We start from the raw sequence: 22063 nt of genomic DNA on the forward strand, positions 1-22063 counted from the left end.
TTCAACATAATTTAGTCAGATAAATTTTGAGTAATATTAAATTAAAGACATAAATTAAAATTAAGGCATCATAATGAAATAATCTTTAAATTGAAAGATGATAGATGAAATTAAGCAACAATATTTGCAAGCTTGTTTGTCACTATATATTATATTTTCTATAGCAATGAGCTACAACTTCTTCTCAAGATTGATTTAGCAACTAATTAATGATATTTAGTAGCACACCTAACGATCTCATATTTGATTGAGCCTTGTCATTAATTAGATTAACAGCAATTTAGAATTCATTCTTCAATATCCAATTTTGATATTGAGAAAACTATCTTTTTTTCAGAATTTTTTTTTCTAATATTATTTCATTAAACTTGTAAAATTTTAGTATTTCATATTAAATTATTAAATTTATATTAAAAATTTTATAATAAATTCATGTGAGCTAGGCTAATTGAAGCAACAAAAAGAATTAATTTCATAAAATTTTTTTCATTGTTTGGTTATAATATTAAATTAATATTATTTTTATTTTATATATATAAATATTTTCACATTTTAATAAGATTATCAAAATTTAAAAAATAAAAAATAATTTACTCTTGTAAAAAAAGAAAGTCATTTTTCTTAAAAATAATTTAATTTTTCTTTTGATTAGAAAAATACTTTTCATTAATCAATTTTCATGAATGCTCTAAACACTCTGTAAAATAAATAAAATATTTTTTATATTTTCATAAAATAAATAAAACTTAAATATTAAATTTAATTTTAATTTAATTTTAATACTCTAACTAATATATTTTAAAAAATATTTTTCTCGGGACAAATAGGCTGCTCGTAATGTCAAACTGGCCATCATACACGCCTTTCCCTGTAGCACCAGAAACACGGCATGACTGATCGGGTGAATTTTCTTAGATATTTTGGTTTGATGCAATTTGGACTCTATGAATATAATTTCTTTTGGCCAAAACTTGCATATGGCTCTCCCATTGACTAACAGGCAAGGTTGCCGAATTGGGTTTTTTATTTTATTTATTTATTTATTTATTTTTTTAAATTGAACGAATCATACTTTTGAAGCAGTCAAGGTTTGTTTTAGCTTGCATGTACTCTTTCAAACAATTCATTTTTTCAAGAATTAATTTAATTAAAATTTGATACTGCATCATAAAAATTTGAACAATAAGGTATAATATGATACAAAAATCAGAGCAAAATCTAATCAATGCAGGGCCTCGCTAGCGAGATGCAACCGAAAGAAGTCTTGGGCAAAATGCTAGTAATGTCACGGGATCTAGATCTGAATAGTCTGAACAAACCCCAGTGGCTCTTCCCGCTATCAGAAACACCCGAATCCACCACCGGCAACACAGGAGGTGGAGTCCGTCGATTCTGCCTTTCCCTCAAGTCACTGAGCTCCATTTTCGTTGGAATTTTAGCCAGTCCAATCATAACCTTGTGTTTCCTGGAATTGGCGGACGGGCAGCGAGAAGTACCACTCCTTGAAGAATGCCTGGAGAATGAACTTGAAGTATTGATCTTGTTTTTGCTTAGCAACGAAGGAGAAGAAGATGATGAGGTTATCGATGATGGGAGAGGTGGGTTTCTTGGATAATCTTCTGTTCTGCAAGAAATGAGTTTCCCACAGAAAATGATATTGTCATCTACTATTGTAGACTTTGTTTCTGAGGTGGAGAACTCGAAGAAGTCTTCTTGGTTTGAAGGGGAGCCTGGAATCTCATTTCTGGGTTCGATTTCAATGTCGCAGAGATCAGAAAGATCACAAAAGGAGAGAGCATCTTCAAACTCTTCAATGGTGTTTTCCATTTGTGTGTCTAAAAGATGAGAACTTTTCTGAGTACAATTTGGTAGCTGGATTGTGAAAGGCCACAGCATTATAAAGGAAGAGGGTGGAGAGACAGGTTAAGGCTTCTAGATGGTGGATTATTTTATTATTATTAAGAGTAACAGTGGGAAGCAATGGACCTGGTAGCAGTGCATGATGAATGAGTTTGTTGCTAGAAGAGTTGACAAATGATTTATGGTGGTGTCAAGGAACTTACTTGGCATGGCTTTCTAGAAAGGAAAACTAGGTATGCAGCTGAGCAAATTTAGAACCCTTGCTGGCCTAACACTTTCTAGAATGGCTGCATGTATAACTAAACATCTACTAGAAAAATTTTTTTTTTCTAGGGTGAATATATAGATAAATTATACAATATAAAAATTAGTATATTAAATATTAAATCTGCTAATTTTTAAATTTAGGAAGATGAGACCCATGCCTTTGTAGATAAAAATATAAATATATCATATGTGTACACAATTTGCTCAATAAATAGGTGTCAATTGAATTCTTATCAGTAAAATTATATTTTCCACTTAAAAAGAGATTAATACTTAAATTTATGAGTAAATTTAAACAAATATATTAATTAATGTTATCAGGGATTCTTGAGTCAAATCCTGATTGAACGTTGCCTAAAAACAAAGAGAAAAGATAAGGTCAGTGGTTAGAGTTAGGCCACTCCGACGCTCAAGTCAGTAAATACCAAAAAAGCAAATACTAATCAAAAAAAGGGTAAAGAATTGCATGCCTTCAATATTATCATGACTCCTATTTATAGAATAGAAAATAGTACATTTTCTATATTAATCAGAATTTTATGCTAACTGACTCCACTTTTTATGGAAATATCAACTAACATGCCTTATATTCCTCGCTATAACATAGGACACGTTTTTATCATGTGTCTCTCTCTTATCCAATTACTCCTTTCTTATTTGATCATATGTTTATTCTGATTACCTTGAATGCCTTACCTTGTCCAAACATTATTTGTTCGAACACCTGGTATCTGAACCGAATACCTCACAGCTTGTTTGAACATCTGATGTCTGACCTTGATTCGGATTTCAAGACTCGAACCACATTCGATTCAGATTGAATTTTATCCATATTATATCATAAATATATAAGATTAATTTAAGAAAATGATGGGTCAATTGGCCCTTCAGATTTATCACTGATTATATCCTCAACCCTAGATCAAATATTTACATTTAAATTCTTATAATTATTATATATAAGTTTATTAATTATATATATATATTGATAGAAATATTTAATTCAATAATTATTAAACTCGTTTTCATATAAAATTTTCTGAAGTATCTATATATATATTACTTTAATTTTTTTAGAAAAGTAATATTTTTATTTATCTATTATGAAAATTCTGATATAAATGTTATTTTTCAATATATATATATATAACATCAAATCCACATTATCACATAAATGTAAATGTTAAATATTTAATTTGTGACAAGATGAAAATTCTGAAATTTTATTAAAAATGGAGAGGAGATCTTGATATTTCTTATACCAAATTTTATTAATATATATATATATATATATATATATATATATATATATATATATATATATATATATATATATATATATATATATATATATATAGGGTTGGTGTTAGTTATATGTGCTCCAGAGCATACACTAATCTTGTACCTTGTAAATGATATTGCGAATATTTTAATGGCAATTAAAATTTCATTTAAATGTTATATGTTTCATGTCATATTTATTTGAAATTGTCCATTAGCAATATGTTATATATTCTATTCTTATGAGATAAGAATATGAGTGATAGAATATATGAGACATTTACTATAAATCAGAGTTTGCAGCTAAATGATATTTTGGTGGGCACATTATATCCAATGAGCTGTCACCTCTATTTATCTCCATTGATTAGTATGAGATACTGATGTATATGGAATGGTGAGTCTCATACCATCTGATATGAGGTATCGGGATAAACACAGTGGGCACTTATATGATAAGTAGGTCGAACTTGTGACAAACAGATAACATGAACACTTGATAAGATGTTTCCTGATGGTAAAGTCTTATATGTCAAGAATTAGATTTCAAATGAGTGCATAAGATTCCATGTTAAGGGGTTTAACTCTACCATGACCCTTGATGGGATTGGGACATAATATGGAGGGATTTAAGTGCATGATGATGTATGATTAAAGGTTCATATTTAAGGTATTCTTTATTACTAATTGGGTGGCTATGACATGCTATGCTAGGTGTCAATTATGGTCTATAAGATGCTTAAAATGATTTAGGAAAATCATTTACGGTCTGGAAGAGTTCCAATGATATTAAGAGTTAATATCATTTCTCATTATCGATTAGTAATGAGCCTAGTAAGTCACACACCTACACAAGTTAATCATCAAGTATATAATGATTTAATTGATTAATTAAAGAGTTTAATTAATTAATTAATTAATTAGATTTTGTTTGCAATAAGATTACAAAGTCTTTAGTATGACTTGAAACTAAGTCTTGGATATTGGATGTATAATATAAATTAGATTTATATTTAAAGAGTTTAAATATAGATTTAATTGTGAAATTAATTAATAGAGATTAATTAATTAATTAATTAATTAATTAATATGTGAAATAAATTAATTTGAGGGAAAAAATTATAATTTTGAGTTAAGAACTCAAAAATACATACAAGGGCATTTTGATATTTTCACATGGTAACACGTGACACTATGAGATAGCGACACATGGCACTCATAAATGTGTGTCACTTGTCTTCCATTGATAGAAGATGATTATTTGATGATTTAATCTAGGCTTGACAAATGGCTTAATAAGATTAAGACAAAAATAAAGCTAGATTAAATGAGATCTTGACATGTAGCACTCCATTTAGTGTCTTTTATCTTGCATATTAATATAAGATAAGAAGAAGACAAATTAATTTAATTCTTCTTCTTCTTCTTCCTCAAGTTGGACGACAATTTCACTCTCTCTCACTCTCTTCATTTCTTCCATAGATTCATCAAGAAAAGCTTGTTTTCTTCTTGAATCAAAATTACTAAAAAGTGTTTCTAGTTTTATGCATCTGTTGACCCCGTGCAGCTCAAAATGAACATTGATTTTGATGATAACAAAACTCAAATAGAATCTATCTAACCCAACTTTAAAGTGATGTGTAGATTCTTTGTCTTATTCCTAAAGTATCTTTGAAGTTTCATCTAAGGAGAAAGGATACTCAAAGGCATTTCAAGACAAATCCAAAATGTGAAAAGAACAAGACTATGGAAGCCAAGACTCAAAGAAAAGGTATGAAATGCATAATATTAGAGATTGAGTCTTAGGTCTTTTGTGAAAAGAATAGATGAGAATTTAGTCAAATGGAGCTCAAAAATGAAATTTTATGTTTTGATTACTTTTTCTCATCATGACCTTAGACACTACTATTGAAACATTTTTCTAAGGTCTAAATCATTTTACATTGCAAGTTGAGACATGCAGCTGTTGACTTAGTTTGCTAATGTGTTTGCTAAAAACATTAGTTTACTAACCAGTTTACTGACTGCTACCAATATTTCATTAGTTTACTAATTGATCAGAGCTGCTTAACTTCGCACAAAATGACAAAATAACGGCTATTTTGTCTTGGGCAGTGTGTATAACGTTCCAAAAGGGTTTCAAACGGTCTAAAATGATTTGGGACTATAAATACACTTTCTTTGCTCCATTTTACACTTGATGAAAGCTTACATTTGAACTCCAATCTTGATTTTTCATTTATTGCTTTCATTCAAGAGCTTTAAAGTCTTTGAGCTACCATTGGCAAATCAACTCATCTCTTCTTTATAGTTTGATTTGTATTGAGTAAGAGTGAGTGTTGAAACATTAAATTGCATTTAAGAGAGGTTGTATAAGCACCTATTGAAGCTTGAGAGAGTAAAAGCTTGTGATAGCACTTGTGAAGGTTTCAAGCTACCTTGGTAAAAGCTTGGTGTTGAAAAGTTGTAAAGGGCTTTTGGTCTCTTGCCTTCAAAAGAGCAAATAGTGGAGAGAAGACTCAAAGAGGGTTCTTTGAGAGAGTGGATGTAGGCTAGTTAAGCCGAACCACTATAAAAATCATTGTGTTTGATCTCTCTAACCTTGACCTCCTTACTTTTGTGCAATTTAAATTTTTCTTCTTATACATGATATTGAATGTTGGTTGAATAGATTGAATTGATAAACTTAAGAATATATTGAGTGACATGAGAAATTAGTTGTATATTGTATGATGTATGTTTTGTTAGATATTGCCATATACATTGATTGAGGCTTGAATTGCAACTTAGGAACTCATTGTTGAAACACATATCACTATCATTTTGTATGGAGAAGCATCTAGTTGAACAAAGCCACAATTTTTCATTAGGCTACAAGCAAGAGCCGAAAAATTGTTAAAGTCCAATTCACCCCCCTCTTGGACTATTTTGGGACAACAAATTGGTATCAGAGCTAGTCTTTCTTGCTTAGGGTGTTACAACCTTAGAGTGATCCATAATGGTTGGTTCATCTAGCAATACTACCGGTATACCCGCACCATTTGCCGAAGGCTACTCAATCACTAGACCACCACTCTTCAATGGCACTAATTATTCATTTTGGAAAGTAAGAATGAGAAATTTCATACAATCTGTAGATATTGAAGCATGGAGAATTATTAAAAATGGTCCACATGTTCCTCAAAAGAATGGTCCAGGAACTACAAAAGTTCCAAAACTTGAAGATGAATATGATGACAATGATTGGAAGAAAATTTCTATAAATGCTAAAGCTATTAATATTTTGCATTGCTCACTTGACCTTAATGAATACAATCGTGTTTCAGGATGTCAATCTGCTAAGGAAATTTGGGATAAGCTTGAAGTCACTTATGAAGGAACTGATGTCGTCAAAGAGTCCAAAGCAAACCTTCTTATTCGAGATTATGAGCTGTTTGAAATGAGGCCAGGAGAATCAATTGCGGATATGAGTACAAGGTTTACTGATCTTGTAAATCTTCTCAAAGCGCTTGGTAAAAGATTTGAGGAAGCTGAACTTGTGAAGAAAATTCTTAGATCACTTCCAAAATCTTGGGAAGCAAAGACTACAGTTATCCAAGATACCAAGGATTTTAAAACATTCACCTATGATGAACTCATTGGCTCTCTCATTGCACATGAGATGGTATATAAGAAAGATGAAGTTGAAAATGAGCAAAAGAAGAAGAAAAGCATTGCTCTCAAGTCAAATAAGGATGAAGATAAGAAGAAAGGAGTTGCATTCAAAGTTGACTCAAGTGATAACTCAAGTGCTTCAAGTGAAGATGATGATGAAATGGCTATGCTTGCAAGAAAATTTAAAAGAGCTTTCAAGAAGGGAGGAAGCAAATACAAGAAATTCTTGAAAAAGTATACTCCCAAGGATAAACACTTCAGGGATTCAAAAGAAGAAATTGTATGTTATGAGTGTTACAAACCTGGACATATCAAGCCCAAATGTCCATTACTCAAAAAGAAGAAAGGAAAAGAAGATAGGAGCAAGAAAGCTATGAAAGTAGTATGGAGCAACAGTGAAGAATCTTCAAATGATGAATCAAGTGATAAAGAAACTGCTCTTCTTTGTATGATGGCACTTGAAGAGAAAGTTGAGAGTTCACAAAAGGAAGAAGAAAGTGACAATGAGGTAAATTCTTATGAATCTCCTAATGTAGAAGAACTTGAACTTGCATTTGCTAGAGTATATGATGAGTATAGAAATTACAAGAGAAAATGCACTAAAATGAATTTAGAGATTGAATCATTGAGCTCACAAAATATTGCCATGTCCAATGTGTATAAAAAAAATGAATTTTACAAAGGAAAAATTGCCTTGTTTAAAGAACTAGATTTAGAGTTGAAAATCTCAAAAGAAACATGTGAAATGCTCATTGAGAAAAATAAAGTTCTTGAAGCTAAAGTAGAATCCTTGACAAATGATTTGGCAAAATTTACAAAAGGAAAAGAAACTCTAGATGTACTTCTTGGAAACCAAAGAATTTCAAATGAGAAATATGGAATTGGTTTTGATGGTTTCATGAACTATGACAAGTACAAGAATTATTTCATTAAAGCATCTACATCTTCCTTGCCAAATGTTACATGTTATTATTGCAACAAAAGAGGTCATATGATTAGTTCTTGTGCATTTAGGAAAGGTCTTTTTAAGGTAAAGAAGGTATGGGTACCAAATGGAACCTTACCTAAGGTCACTAACCCCCAAGGACCCAAAGTTGCTTGGGTACCTAAAGTTCAATGATTAAATTTCAGGTTTGTTTCAAAGGGATGAAGAAAGTGATAAATGGTATATAGATAGTGGTTGTTCAAAGCACATGACTGGTGAAAAGGACAAGTTTTCAAAAATTACAATGAAAGATGGAGGATATGTAAAATTTGGAGATAAAGGGAAAGGAAAAATAATTGGAAATGGCACAATTGGAACCAAACCTTGTATTGAAGATGTATCGCTTGTTGAAGGTTTGAAATACAACTTGCTAAGTATAAGCCAACTGTGTGATAAAGGTTTTGAGGTAAAGTTTACTTCTTCTCTATGTACAATCAATAACTTAGATAATGACACATTGTTCATTGAAAATAGATCAAATAATGTTTACTTGCTTGACATGAATAATTTTGAAACTAATCATGATACATGTCTAGTATCTCTTGATAACTCTAGTTATTTGTGGCATAGAAGACTGGGTCATGCAAGCATGCATACACTCTCAAAATTGTTTAAGAAAGAACTTGTTAATGGTTTTCCTAAGATTAATTATGAAAATGAATTTCAATGTAGAGCATGTGCACTAGGAAAGCATACTAGAGCATCTTTTAAATCTAAAAATATTGTGTCTACCACTAGGCCACTAGAATTGCTTCATTTTGATTTATTTGGACCTGTAACTCCTACTAGTCTTGGTGGAAAGTCATATGCTTTAGTTATTGTTGATGACTATTCAAGATATACATGGACATTTTTCCTTGCTCACAAAGATGAAACTTTTGAAAAATTCACCTCTTTTAGTAAAATGGTTCAAAATGAAAAAGGCTTTTGCATCTCATCTATAAGAAGTGACCATGGAACTAAATTTGAAAATCATTTATTTGAGAAATATTGTGATAAATATGGAATCAACCATAATTTTTCAGCTCCTAGAACACCACAACAAAATGGGGTAGTAGAAAGGAAAAATAGGACTTTGCAAGAAATGACTAGAACTATGTTGAGTGAAAATAATTTGCCAAAGTACTTTTGGGCTGAAGCTGTTAATACATCTTGCTATGTGTTGAATAGAGTTTTGATTAGACCAATTTTGAAAAAGACCCCCTATGAGCTTTGGAAAGGAAGAAAACCAAATATCTCATATTTTAAAGCATTTGGTTGTAAGTGCTATATTTTAAATAACAAGAATGATAACTTAAAGAAATTTGATGCTAAATCCGATGAAGGAATCTTTCTTGGGTATTCAATAAAGAGTAAAGCCTATAGAGTGTTCAATAGAAGAACTTTGGTTATTGAGGAAACTATTCATGTTTTTTTTTATGAGACTAACCCTTCTATCAGAAAGAAAAATGTTTGTGATGATAATAATGAGCAGGTTTTTAGAAAAGAAAATATAATATCAAGTCAAGAAATGGAACAAATTGATGACAAAGATGAAGAAACTCAAGGAGAAACTACAATAGATGTCCATGATGCCAATGAAGATCAAATCAATGAAGAAATGCCAAATTTTGAAGAATTACAAGTAAATGAGCCCCAACATGATGATTTACCTAAAGAATGGAGATTCCATAGAAATCATCCTCAAGAAGACATTATTGATGATCCATCTCAGAGGATGATGACTAGAGCACAATTGAGAAGATATTTTGGTAATGTTGCTTTTGTTTCACAAATTGAACCTAAATGTTTTGAAGATGCTCAAAATGATGAAAGTTGGATTCTTGCCATGCAAGAAGAACTAAATCAATTTGAGAGAAATAAAGTTTGGAATTTAGTGCCTAAACCAAAGAATCATTCAATTATTGGTACTAAATGGGTTTTTAGAAACAAAATGGATGAAAAAGGCAATGTTGCTAGAAACAAAGCTAGACTAGTGGCTCAAGGCTTCAACCAAGAGGAAGGGATTGATTTTGATGAAACCTTTGCTCCGGTTGCTAGAATTGAAGCTATTAGAATGTTGTGTGCCTTTGCATGTTACAGGGATTTTATGCTTTATCAAATGGATGTCAAGAGTGCATTCTTAAATGGTTATATTGATGAGGAAGTGTATGTTGCACAACCTCGAGGCTTTGAAAATCATGAGCATCCAAATCATGTTTATAAACTTACTAAAGCTTTATATGGTTTAAAGCAAGCTCCTAGAGCATGGTATGAAAGGCTTAGTAAATTCCTTTTACAAAATGATTTTCAGAGAGGCAAAGTCGATACAACACTTTTTGTTAAGAAGCATCATAATGATATGCTTATTGTGCAAATTTATGTTGATGATATAATTTTTGGTGCTACTAACGAATCGCTTTGCAAGAAATTTTCTAAGATTATGCAGAATGAATTTGAAATGAGCATGATAGGTGAACTCACATTCTTCCTTAGACTGCAAATTAAGCAAATGAAAGATGGCATCTTCATAAATCAATCAAAGTACATCAAGGATATGCTAAAGAAATTTAAGATGTAAGATTTGAAGAGCATGGGCACTCCTATGAGTTCAACAATTAAAATGGACAGTGATGAAAAAGGTAAAGAAGTAGATACCAAACTTTATAGAGGTATGATTGGCTCTCTTTTGTATCTTACTGCATCTAGACCAGACATACACTTTAGTGTTTGCTTGTGTGTAAGATTTCAATCATGTCCAAAAGAATCCCATCTAAGTGCAGTTAAAAGGATCTTTAGATATCTCATTGGCACATACTCAATTGGCTTATGGTATCCAAAATGTGAATCATTTAATCTTGTTGGTTATAGTGATTCTGATTTTGCTGGAAGTAGACTGGATAGAAAAAGTACTTCAGGTACTTGTCAATTTCTTGGTCTTGCACTAGTTTCTTGGCACAGTAAGAAACAAACTTCAGTAGCTTTATCTACAGCTGAGGCAGAATATATAACTGCTGGTAGTTGTGTTGCTCAAATTTTATGGATGAAACAATAATTGGAAGATTTTGGTTTAAAATATAATCTTGTTTCAATTAGGTGTGACAACACAAGTGCCATAAACTTGATCAAAAATCCAGTCCAACATTCAAGAACCAAACACATTGAGATCACACATCATTTTATTAGAGATCATGTTCAAAATGGAAATATCGAAATAGAGTTTGTTGCCTCTGAAAATCAACTTGCTGACATATTTACAAAGACCACTTAATGAAGAAACCTTTTGTAGAATTAGAAGGGAAATTGGTATGTGTGAACCACTTGCTTGAAATTTAATTCATAATAATTTCATTTTATCCAATGTGTGAGTGATCTACTGTGATATAAGTTTGCTGAGAAATTTCTAAAGAACATTAGCTAACTTGTTTGTGTACTCGTAAAATTAGTTTACTAAGTTGTATGCTAATATTGCGTGACTTAAATTAGTTTGCTATATCGTGTACTGTTCAAATTTCAAACCAAAAGGTGATTGTGCTTGAAATTCTTTGCGTGTCCAGCAATGCATTTATCTTTTCACATATGATATCACATTCTCAGTGCTGTGTCAGACATGTAGAAATATATATTTGTGCATATAAAGATAGATAGACTTGTTTGAAATAATAATAATAAAAAAAGGAGAAAACAGGTTCACAGAGAGTACACTGGAATAGAAAAGCGCGGGACTCAAGAGAACTTAAAAACCTCTGCCACATGAAACCGTCACCCTCTCTCTCCTCTGCTTCGGTTCACGACACCATACCTCTAAAACAAACCCATTTTTCTTTCCGGCAAAATTTATCCAAACCCATCAGACCTCTCGTCTCTCCTTTCTTCTCCACTCCTAACACACCGAAAAACCAGTGTTCAAATTCTCCAATTTTTTTTTTCATCAATGGCTCGTGCTAAACGGAAGTCTCCTGTTGCTGCGGCTGCTTCGTCTTCCTCGTCAGCCTCCGACGACATCCCTTTCACCACATTACGAAAGAAATTGAAAGGGAAGAAAAACTTACCTGCATCAAAATCAGCTAGTGAGTCTTCCGACCCATCCAAGGCTGTCGAACCCACTATATCGACGCCAAAAAAGAAAAAGAAGCGACAAAAGCAAGGGGTTGATACCCAACGCAAAATGCGCACCGTCAAATCTTCGGGCTCAGTGGATAAAGCGTTGCTAGACTGCAAATTTATCAAATGGGAGTACTTTAATCAGGTAAAATTTCAATTCAAAGAGCTTTTTGAGTTTCAAGGATGGATGGATGTGTGTGAATGTACAAATGGGTATTACCCTAGGCTTGTTCAAGAGTTTTATAGGAGTTTAAGAACAGTTGATGATGAGGACAAATTTGAGGTAGTTTTGAATGACAGTGTATATGGTGTCTTTGTTGAATTGATAGCTACGGCTTTAAACTTGCCAAATGATGGAAATAAAATTTCCACACATAAGGATGTTGCTAGGGTGGCAGGCTTTAATTTGGTTGAGTTTGAAAACGAAGTGTTCCCTGCTAACACTGTCACAAATGAAAAGTCCACTAGCACCAAAGCTTTTCAACATATCAAAATCATTCACAGTATGGTGAACTACATTTTCTGTCCTAAATCTGGTAGCTATGGTTATTTGAGTCACCTGGACATGTGTATTATGTGGCACATTGTTAACAAAGTAAGGATGAATTTGGCTTATTTAATTTTCAAGAACATGTGCAAAGCTTATGGGATTGGAAAGCTGCCTTACGCACATCTTTTGACTGCTGTGTTTAAAGAGCTAAATGTGAATGTCTCTAAGGAAAGCTCTAGGACTGATTTGATTGTGCTCAGAGAAATTCACTCTGACACTGATGGGAGAAAGAAAAGGTTTGAAAAGGGTAGTTCTTCCTCTGCTAAGGTTGGTTCTGATTCTGCTAGTGAATTTTTGAGTGAGATTTAAGGGCTAAAAGCTGCTGTTAATGATCAATTCAGTTCAACCCATTAGTCCATTGAACTTTTGAAAAAATTTGTGGATGTAGTTGACTACAAAGTGAGTCACCTGCTTACTCAAAATGAGGAATTGAAGAGGCTAATTGTGGATCTTCAGCAGGCCAAGGAAACTGGTTTTCCAACTAAAGTTGAGGCTGCTACTCAAGTCTTTGCTCATAGTATTGGAAAGTGTGAAAGTAATAAGGTTGATGAGTCTCCAGCTGCTGTGGCACATGAAAGTGACCAAGTAGCTGAACCTGAGCTTGAACCTGCAGTAGAAGCTCCTGTTGACCATGCTAGTGAACAGGTTATTGAACCTAAAATTGGTCCTGCAACTGGTGTACCTACTGAGCATGATGGTGAAAAGGTTGTAGAACCTGAAGGTGAGCTACCTGTTGAACCTCCAAGTGCACCACCTGTTGAAACAGCTGCTGCCCCTACGCAGCAGAAGGAAGCTTCTCTCAAGGATCACTAAGAGAGTGCTCCAACTCAGCTATCTGCAGTTGCTGTCCCTGCAGCCAAGAAAGGGAGAAAAAGGACTAAATCCACCGTGTCAAATCCATACCAGTCCCTAGCTGTCGCTCTTCAACCACCATCTGATGAAGATGAGCCACAGAAGGATGATCAAGTGGCTGACCAAGGATCTCAACCACCTGTTGCTAAACCCACCAGGAAGAAGTTAGTGCCTTCCAAATCCACTCGCAAGAGCAAAAGACTAAAATGATTCCCATCTACTCTGGATTTTTAGTTTCTTATCTGCATGTTTAGTTTACTAGTCTGTTTGCTACTATTGGTTTTTAGTTTGCTACTGTTTACCTTACTGCGCTTAAATTTGGGCTAACATGATTCTTTTTGGTTATTTTCTCCTGTTTCCTTTTTTATTGATGACAAAAAGGGGGAGAATAGGATGGTTATGTGAATATGTGGTATCAAAATAGGTTGGATATGGTTATGTGAATATGTGTGTTGAATATGTGTTTAAAGGATGGATATGAATGTATTGATACTTGTGTTGATGGATATGGATATGTGAATATGTGTTGATACTTGTATTGATGGATATGTGTTTATACTTGTGTTTATACTCGTGACAACTGGAAATGTTTTTTTGAGAATATTGTGAATATGCTTTATAGCATAAACTCAGGGGGAGCTTATGTACATAAAATAGATTTCTTGGAATTTATATGCATACATTTAGGGGGAGCATTTTCAGCTTACTATACTTGGTTTTACATACTCACATAAACTTTCACACACTTTTATTTTTTATTGTTGATTCAATTGAGTTTTGTCATCATCAAAAAGGGGGAGATTGTTGACCCCGTGTAGCTTAAAATGAGTATTGATTTTGATGATAACAAAACTCAAACAGAATCTATCTAACCCAACTTTAAAGTGATGTGTAGATTCTTTGTCTTATTCTTAAAGTATCTTTGAAGTTGCATCTAAGGAGAAAGTATACTCAAAGGCATTTCAAGACAAATCCAAAATGTGAAAAGAAAAAGACTATGGAAGCCAATACTCAAAGAAAATGTATGAAAGGCATAATATTAGAGATTGAGTCTTAGGTCTTTTGTGAAAAGAATAGATGAGAATTTAGTCAAATGGAGCTCAAAAATGAAATTTTATTTTCTGATTACTTTTTCTCATCATGACCTTGGACACTACTATTGAAACATTTTTCTAAGGTCTAAATCATTTTACATTGCAAGTTGAGACATGCAGCTGTTGACTTAGTTTGCTAACTGGTTTGCTAAAATTTTTAGTTTGCTAATGTGTTTGCTAAAAATATTAGTTTACTAACCAGTTTACTGACTGCTACCAATATTTCATTAGTTTACTAATTGATCAGAGCTGCTTAACTTTGCACAAAAGGACAAAATAACGGCCATTTTATCTTGGGCAGTGTGTATAACGTTCCAAAAGGGTTTCAAACGGTCTAAAATGATTTAGGACTATAAATACACTTTTTTTACTCCATTTTACACTTGATGAAAGCTTACATTTGAACTCCAATCTTGATTTTTCATTTATTGCTTTCATTCAAGAGCTTTAAAGTCTTTGAGCTACCATTGGCAAATCAACTCATCTCTTCTTTATAGTTTGATTTGTATTGAGTAAGAGTGAGTGTTGAAACATTAAATTGCATTTAAGAAAGGTTGTACAAGCACCTATTGAAGCTTGAGAGAGTAAGAGCTTGTAATAGCACTTGTGAAGGTTTCAAGCAACCTTGGTAAAAGCTTGATGTTGAAAAGTTATAAAGGGCTTTTGGTCTCTTGCCTTCAAAAGAGCAAATAGTGGAGAGAATACTCAAAGAGGGTTCTTTGAGAGAGTGGATGTAGGCTAGTTAAGCCGAACCACTATAAAAATCATTATGTTTGATCTCTCTAACCTTGACCTCCTTACTTTTGTGCAATTTAAATTTTTCTTGTTATACATGATATTGAATGTTGGTTGAATAGATTGAATTGATAAACTTAAGAATATATTGAGTGACATGAGAAATTAGTTGTATATTGTATGATGCATGTTTTGTTAGATATTGCCATATACATTGATTGAGGCTTGAATTGCAACTTAGGAACTCATTGTTGAAACACATATCACTATCATTTTGTATAGAAAAGCATCTAGTTGAACAAAGCCACAATTTTTCATTAGGCTACAAGCAAGGGTCGAAAAATTGTTAAAGTCCAATTCAGCTCCCTCTTGGACTATTTTGGGACAACAGCATCCATAAGAATCTCACCATAAGTTAAAATCCCAAAGTTTATTAGCTAGGAAATCATTAAAAAGAAGAATTTGGGGCTGCCATTGATAAGTTTGGTGGAGCTTGTGGTAGACAAGATAAAGAAACTCCAATTGGTATTCTTAAAACTTTCAAGGGAGTAAGAAGTTTGATTCTGCGCCCTAAGAGGTTAGAGTCCCCAAAATCCTCTTTTAGTTAAGGTTTATTTGTTTAATTGTTAAACAATAATTATCGATGGCAAATGAATGTCTAATGCATGTTAAAAGTGTATTTTGATATATGTCTTTGATTGTTAAAGGTTGGTTATGACTATAATGCACTTGATAGGTTTGCATGAAATCCTATAAAAATTTTAAATTTCAACATCTAAAACCTAATTCACGCTTCCCGAGGCGGGTCTTGTTATTATGCATGTGTTATATTATATTTTAATACTATTTTTATATTTTGAGGAATACATCCAACGAAATAAATATTTAATTAAAGGGAAAAAAAATTAAAATTTGAAAATAAATATGAAGGGGCATTCCGAGAATTGAACTCGGGACCTCTCGCACCCTAAGCGAGAATCATACCACTAGACCAAATGCCCTCTCTGTTGATTTTGTGCGTTGTTACTCATATAGCTGATCTGAAGAAAGCGACCTTGCAATATTACGACTCTGCGCCCTGGGATTCCAACAAGCTCAGAAACTGAAAAAACATAAAAATGGCGAGAATGGCCTTTCTCCACTTGCTTCGATCCCAAACCGAACGCCTCTCATCCACTACTACCGTCCGCTCAGGTTTTTTTCTCATCATTTCCTTTTTATTTTAATCATTTCTCCTTTATATGATACCCAACTAGGGTTTTATTTTGCTTCACTTTTACAGTGGCTGAAGCTATACGTCGAGCTCTCACTCCTCATTCTACTTATTAAAAAATGAAAAATTAGGATTTTAGTTTAATTTAACCCTTATTTGGATAGAGAGAAATGAAAAAAAAAAAAAAAAGAATATTTAGACATTAAATAAGGGAGAGGGGAAAACATAGAACAGAAATTCAATTTGATAAATCTTCTTAATTAATTTAAAATATTTTCCTTGAAATTAGAGTAAATGAAAAGAAATATAAAAATAAAAATAATAGTTATATGTAAAATAAAATTACTTAAATACCCTTAAGGAATAAATAATTTAAGTATATTTTTTCTTTCTTTCTTTTAATCAAATAATATAAAAAAATTTAAATTTATTTTCTTTTCTCATCTCTTAATTTTCCCTATTCAAATTTTCTTCATCTTCAGTGCATAATTAAGATCCAAACAAAGGGCAATAGTTTCTGATTTCTTTCTATGGTGTTTGATTGGTCAAAGGAAATTTCTTTATTTTTTTTTTAATTGTTCAAGGGTTTGTTCTGCTAGTTCTTTAAGAGTTAAGTATGCTGGTGTTTTTGCTATAAATTTGTGAACTTTGTATTGTTTGGATATCTTAAGTAGGTGTAATGCATGTAAAATTTACAGTCTTTCTTGGTTATTTGTGGCGTTCTTTTGCTTTTACCTGCCTTATTCTGTCCAATTTCAGAACCTGTGTGCTGAGTTATTATAAAAGGAGATGTGTTTATGAATAGTTTGATGTTAGACTTAATAAATTGCAAGCATTTGAATTGTTCAAAATTAGGAATGTCTATGGCTACTGTCTTTATGCTGATTTAACAATTTAAGAATCAAAACCAATTATAAGGGCACAAGATTTTGATTAATTTAGTCCACAGGAATCTACCATTTGATTTATTATATTTGACCTTGGTTTTAGTTCATTGTTTGTGTTAAACTTGGTTTTGTGAGTCATTGTTCATTGTTTGTTTTTAGTTCATTGGTTTTAGTTCACTCCTTAGCTTTCTTCCAAGTGATGGCCCTGAAATGGTTTATGTAATGCATCAAGTATATAGGCCTACAAATCTGTCAAGGCAAGCTTCGACCAGTGAAGATTTGGCTTGTTTATGGAAAGAGTTTAACTTTAGGCTCAGGCTTGGCAAAATTATTAAACAAGCCAATCACTACCTCCTTCTCATAAACAAACCAAAACTGAGCCAAAGTCTTTCTTAATAAACATAAGCTATAAATAAAATTATTCAAAAAAATTAAATTATTCATTTTCAATATCGTAATATATACTTTTAAATAATTTCATAATTTGTATATTAAAATTCATATACATTACAAAATTGAAAAAAATTATGTTTTGATATGACTTTTTTAATAAATGATTTTAATTCTGTATGAATATCATAAATATAATAAGAACCTCTTAAATTTAAAATTAAATTATTGATGAAGTTATATATGAGATGGTTCATGAGCTTGTAAAGACTCACAAGGTGAGCTTGCCTGGGTCATATGTCAACTGAGCCTTAAGTGAGCTTTTATTAAGCTGAGCTCCAACTCCAAGTAGGTCACGGGCAGCTAGGCTCGTTTGCAGCCCTAACTAGCTTCAAATCAAAGAAAATAATTATGTAATATAGGGATTTCTTCTGTGGCTGAGAACCATCTGTGACATACAAAAAATCCCCAGCCTCAAACAAATTTTGGGCTCTTGGAAATGGATAACAGGAAATCATTGCTTAGGCTCTTAGTGGTAGGCATTCCTGCTAGGCCACATTTGTATGCGGTTCTTTACATGTTGCACGCAAAAAATGTGAAACTATATTATCTATTAACAAGTTTTAGTCATTGCAGCTGAATAGTAACTATGTGGATTGAAAGGAAGTCATGTAACATGATTAGAATGTGTTGTTGTGGCTTCTGTATCAGAAAATGTCTGAATATCTTGACCTTGCTGTGCATGGAATAATGGGAAAGTATTATTAGGTCTAGTCCAAGCATATGGCTTTTAGAAAATGCCAAAACTGGGTTTACTTATATGGTTGGCAAAATCATTTGTACATCTCTGTCCATATTTGCCACCATTTTGGGGTCAATAATAAATGATTAAATTGTAAGTTTTGCCCACTTTTCGCTTTGGTAATTCATCTATTTGAATTATACTAACTGTCTCATATCTGCCTGTTTCTTTGGTTCTCTAATATTTAACTATACCCTTTTGTTGGATGTGCTGCGTGGTTCTTGTGATTGTTTAACAATGCATATAGGTAAGATTTATGCTGCTTAACCATGATGTGTTTGCAATGCTTTGTTTTCTGGTGCTGTAGGTGGAGCCGAACATTCTTTGTGCGGAAGAAGAGAGATGATGTTGCTTTTTCACCAAGAGATCAGCAATCTGTTGAATCATTTCTGCAGGTTTGCATCTTCTTGGTTTCTTGTTTTGTTTTGTTTTTGTGCATGCGTTTATGAACACTAGTTGTGCTTTTCTAGGATTTTACTCAATTTAATGTTTGGTTGATATGCAGCTTAAAAGGGGCGGTGGCAATGTCCCTTTTACACAATATTACAGAAGTGTCATGGAAAAGTCTGCTTCTGGGAGTCTGCTTACTAATAAAAATATAAGGTGCATCCTGACTTGAACTATGGTTTGACTTTTATTATCTGTATTTGATAATTTGCAGTATGTCTAGCATTATCATTTTACATATTTTCTTATGATACAAAAACCTTTTGATGGTAAGCATGAACTGAGGTGAATTAAAGCATATTAAAGTTTCTACACATTGATTGAGGGAGCCAAAACTGAAAGTTAACCTTCGGCTGAGTACTTTCATCCCATTTTCATACACACAAAAGCATCATCAATCCATTTTCATCAGCAAGACAACAACCCATTTTCCTCAACCCTGAAGCCCATCTAACCCGTTTTTCTCAACCCCTTTTCCTTCCCTTCCCTTCCCTTCCTCGCCGCTGGTCCTCCACTTTCATCAATCATCTGGCCGACATGCATGTGATGGTAGAGAGCCGTCATAATGGAAGATGGAATAGAGGGTGCTGGGCAAATCTCAAATTGAGGAAGGGGAGATGACAAGATTGCGATTTTGTTAAGGAGAGAGATGGAGGGAGGGAGAGGCAGTGGATAGCGTAGTGGCAAGGCCTCAACACAGGAGGGGATGCAACTTGCAACTGGCGAGGTACTCTCTTTCTGCTCTGTGCTATTGGTCTCTTCTCTGGTTCTCTGCATTGTGGTTTTTGTTTGGGTACTTTGGCCTGGAGAGGGAATTTAGCCATGAGATTGGCTCAATAAAGTGAAACGGCTGAATTTGACATGGTTTGATTCTTTTTTTCAAATATTTTATCCCAAAAAAAACCAAATCAAATAAATTGAAAATTATAAGAAGAAAATCAAACCAAATTTTTGAGAAAACCAAACCAAAATTTTGATATAAATCAATTTAGTAGGTTTTTTCAGTTTGAATCTAATATTGCTCACCCCTATGCAGAAAGTTGTATTTCTTCCCTACATGTGTCTTCCTAGAATACTATACTGGATTTGGTTTGAACTTTCAACAGCCAATTCAGATCTCTCAAACTCCTAGAATATCTATGGTACTGAGTTGAATTTGGTGCATTTTTCTCCAGTTGAAACCGCTGCACGATGTGTCAACCAGTCTACAGCTAGCATTTTTTACTTGTATTATGAAAATTGCAAATTCTGATAATTTTATATTTCAATAGATGGGATTTAAATAAATATTAACAGATAACACTGCAGTTTTTGTTTTTGGTTACTAAGTTAATCGTTCTTTCTGCAGTTACCTGGAGCAGAAGAAATCGAAAAGAAAGAGGCAACACTCGAAACAATAATGTGGGTATGGCTGCGATTGGGGAAGTGGGTTCAGATTAAGTGGAAGTATATTTGTGAGATGGAAACTGGGGGAAGCATAAGAGGGAATTACTGAGTAATGCTTTCCTCCTACCCCATTTGATGATTTATAAGATTAGAGAATCCCCTGCTTCCCTCTCTCTCTCTCTCTCTCTTTTTTTTTTTTTCCTGAGTCTTGGGTGGGGAACTGGGCAGGTGGATATAAATTGTTTCTAACAGCAGAGCGTCCCTTAGGCCTCATAAATTCTAGTCTTGAAACAGAGATTCAACGAGCACTGTTGTTTAGATGTTCAGGACACCAGGTGGAAATCCATTTGCCATGCTGTAAGGGTAAAATCAAAGTTCTGATATATTAATATCGCTGGTGTAATTATTTGAATATTCAATCCATTGAAAAACAAAGACTGAAAAATTATCTTGTTGATAAATCAGATCAAAGTAAAGCATTTAAGGGGATGATGCTTAATTATTTCAGTTGGTATTGAATATGCTTATTGCTTTATCTTAACAATCCTTTTGGTCTGAGATGTTTTGCCCAGCTCTGACTCCAGTTGCATGTAAACATTCACTAGAGTTGTGTTTGCAATTTACTTTTGCATCTTGAAATAGAACCTTTGAGAACAATATTAGTAATTAATTAATTAATTTGATCTTAAGCAATATCAGTATCTAAATCATAAATGAAATAGTTGATATAAACATAAAATAGTGACATGAAATGTGGGGAATATGGAAGGCTTATGACACAGAAAGCACTAATTGGGGGGCCCTGAATTGCAGAATCAAAAAAGGACTGCATCTTTTGTAATATTGTGATTCTGGATCTTGCTGAACGGCTGCACATTTGTTTCATTCTGATTATATATATATATATATATATATATATATATATATATATATATATATATATATATATATATATATATATATGCAAGTGGATCGCTGTTGGCAGGAACATTTGACTGCTAAAGTGTTTGAATTTGATAGCCTCATAGCCGGCAGATTTGCCTATATTCGGTACCTATGGTCATATTCTATAGTATATAATTTTTTTGTGGTACAATGGCTCCTTAAAGAAAAGCAAAGTGACATAATTTTTGTGCCTAATATTTTAGGGATAAGCTCATTTTAGTAAGGTGTGGTTTGCTTGAATTTTTTATTTATTTATTTAAGGGTCTGTAAATTATTAAATTACATCAATGTATATTAATGTATCAAGTCTTCTTGCGCTCTTAAACTGACATAGCAAGTTGGTCTCTCATATTTAATTGTATAACTAATTTATCTATTGATTTCTTCACAATAAAAAAAGTAAATGTCAACATTTTTTTTTTATCATTTTTCCTAACTTGATACTGGATGAATTACATGATTATATAGTTAAATAAGTGTTGTTCACTTATCACGTCAGTTTGAGAGCACAAAGAAAATTGTTAGATTATCATATATTGATGTTGTTTAATAATTTTGCTATTAAGTACTAGTAACATAATAACACAAACTCTCAAATGTAAAAGAAGCAAAAAAAGACCTTTTTAATAAAA

The 22063-nt window shown here is 32.7% G+C and overlaps 1 protein-coding gene and 1 non-coding gene across 3 annotated transcripts; one reads left to right on the plus strand and one right to left on the minus strand.

Moving 5' to 3' along the window:
- Positions 1–16290: 16290 nt before the first annotated feature.
- TRNAP-AGG (transfer RNA proline (anticodon AGG)) lies at positions 16291–16362 on the minus strand. Its single transcript has one exon. It is a non-coding gene; the product is annotated as a tRNA-Pro (tRNA).
- Positions 16363–16398: 36 nt separating this feature from the next.
- LOC110670423 (protein REBELOTE) lies at positions 16399–20993 on the plus strand. 2 transcript variants are annotated; one of them, XR_009143039.1, is made up of 4 exons: positions 16399–16555; positions 18961–19048; positions 19159–19827; positions 20449–20993. XR_009143039.1 is itself a non-coding variant. In XM_058133447.1 (4 exons), exons 1-4 carry the CDS (start codon positions 18736–18738, stop codon positions 20498–20500), a joined length of 249 nt encoding a protein of 82 aa, XP_057989430.1. In that variant the 5' UTR covers positions 17145–18735; the 3' UTR covers positions 20501–20993. The 2 variants fall into 2 exon arrangements, 1 of the variants encoding a protein (XP_057989430.1); XM_058133447.1 differs by lacking the exon at positions 16399–16555 and adding an exon at positions 17145–18746 and having other exon boundaries at positions 19159–19256.
- Positions 20994–22063: the final 1070 nt, after the last annotated feature.

Source organism: Hevea brasiliensis, chromosome 14 (assembly GCF_030052815.1).
Source record: "Hevea brasiliensis isolate MT/VB/25A 57/8 chromosome 14, ASM3005281v1, whole genome shotgun sequence".
NCBI classification, from domain to species: Eukaryota; Viridiplantae; Streptophyta; class Magnoliopsida; order Malpighiales; family Euphorbiaceae; genus Hevea; species Hevea brasiliensis.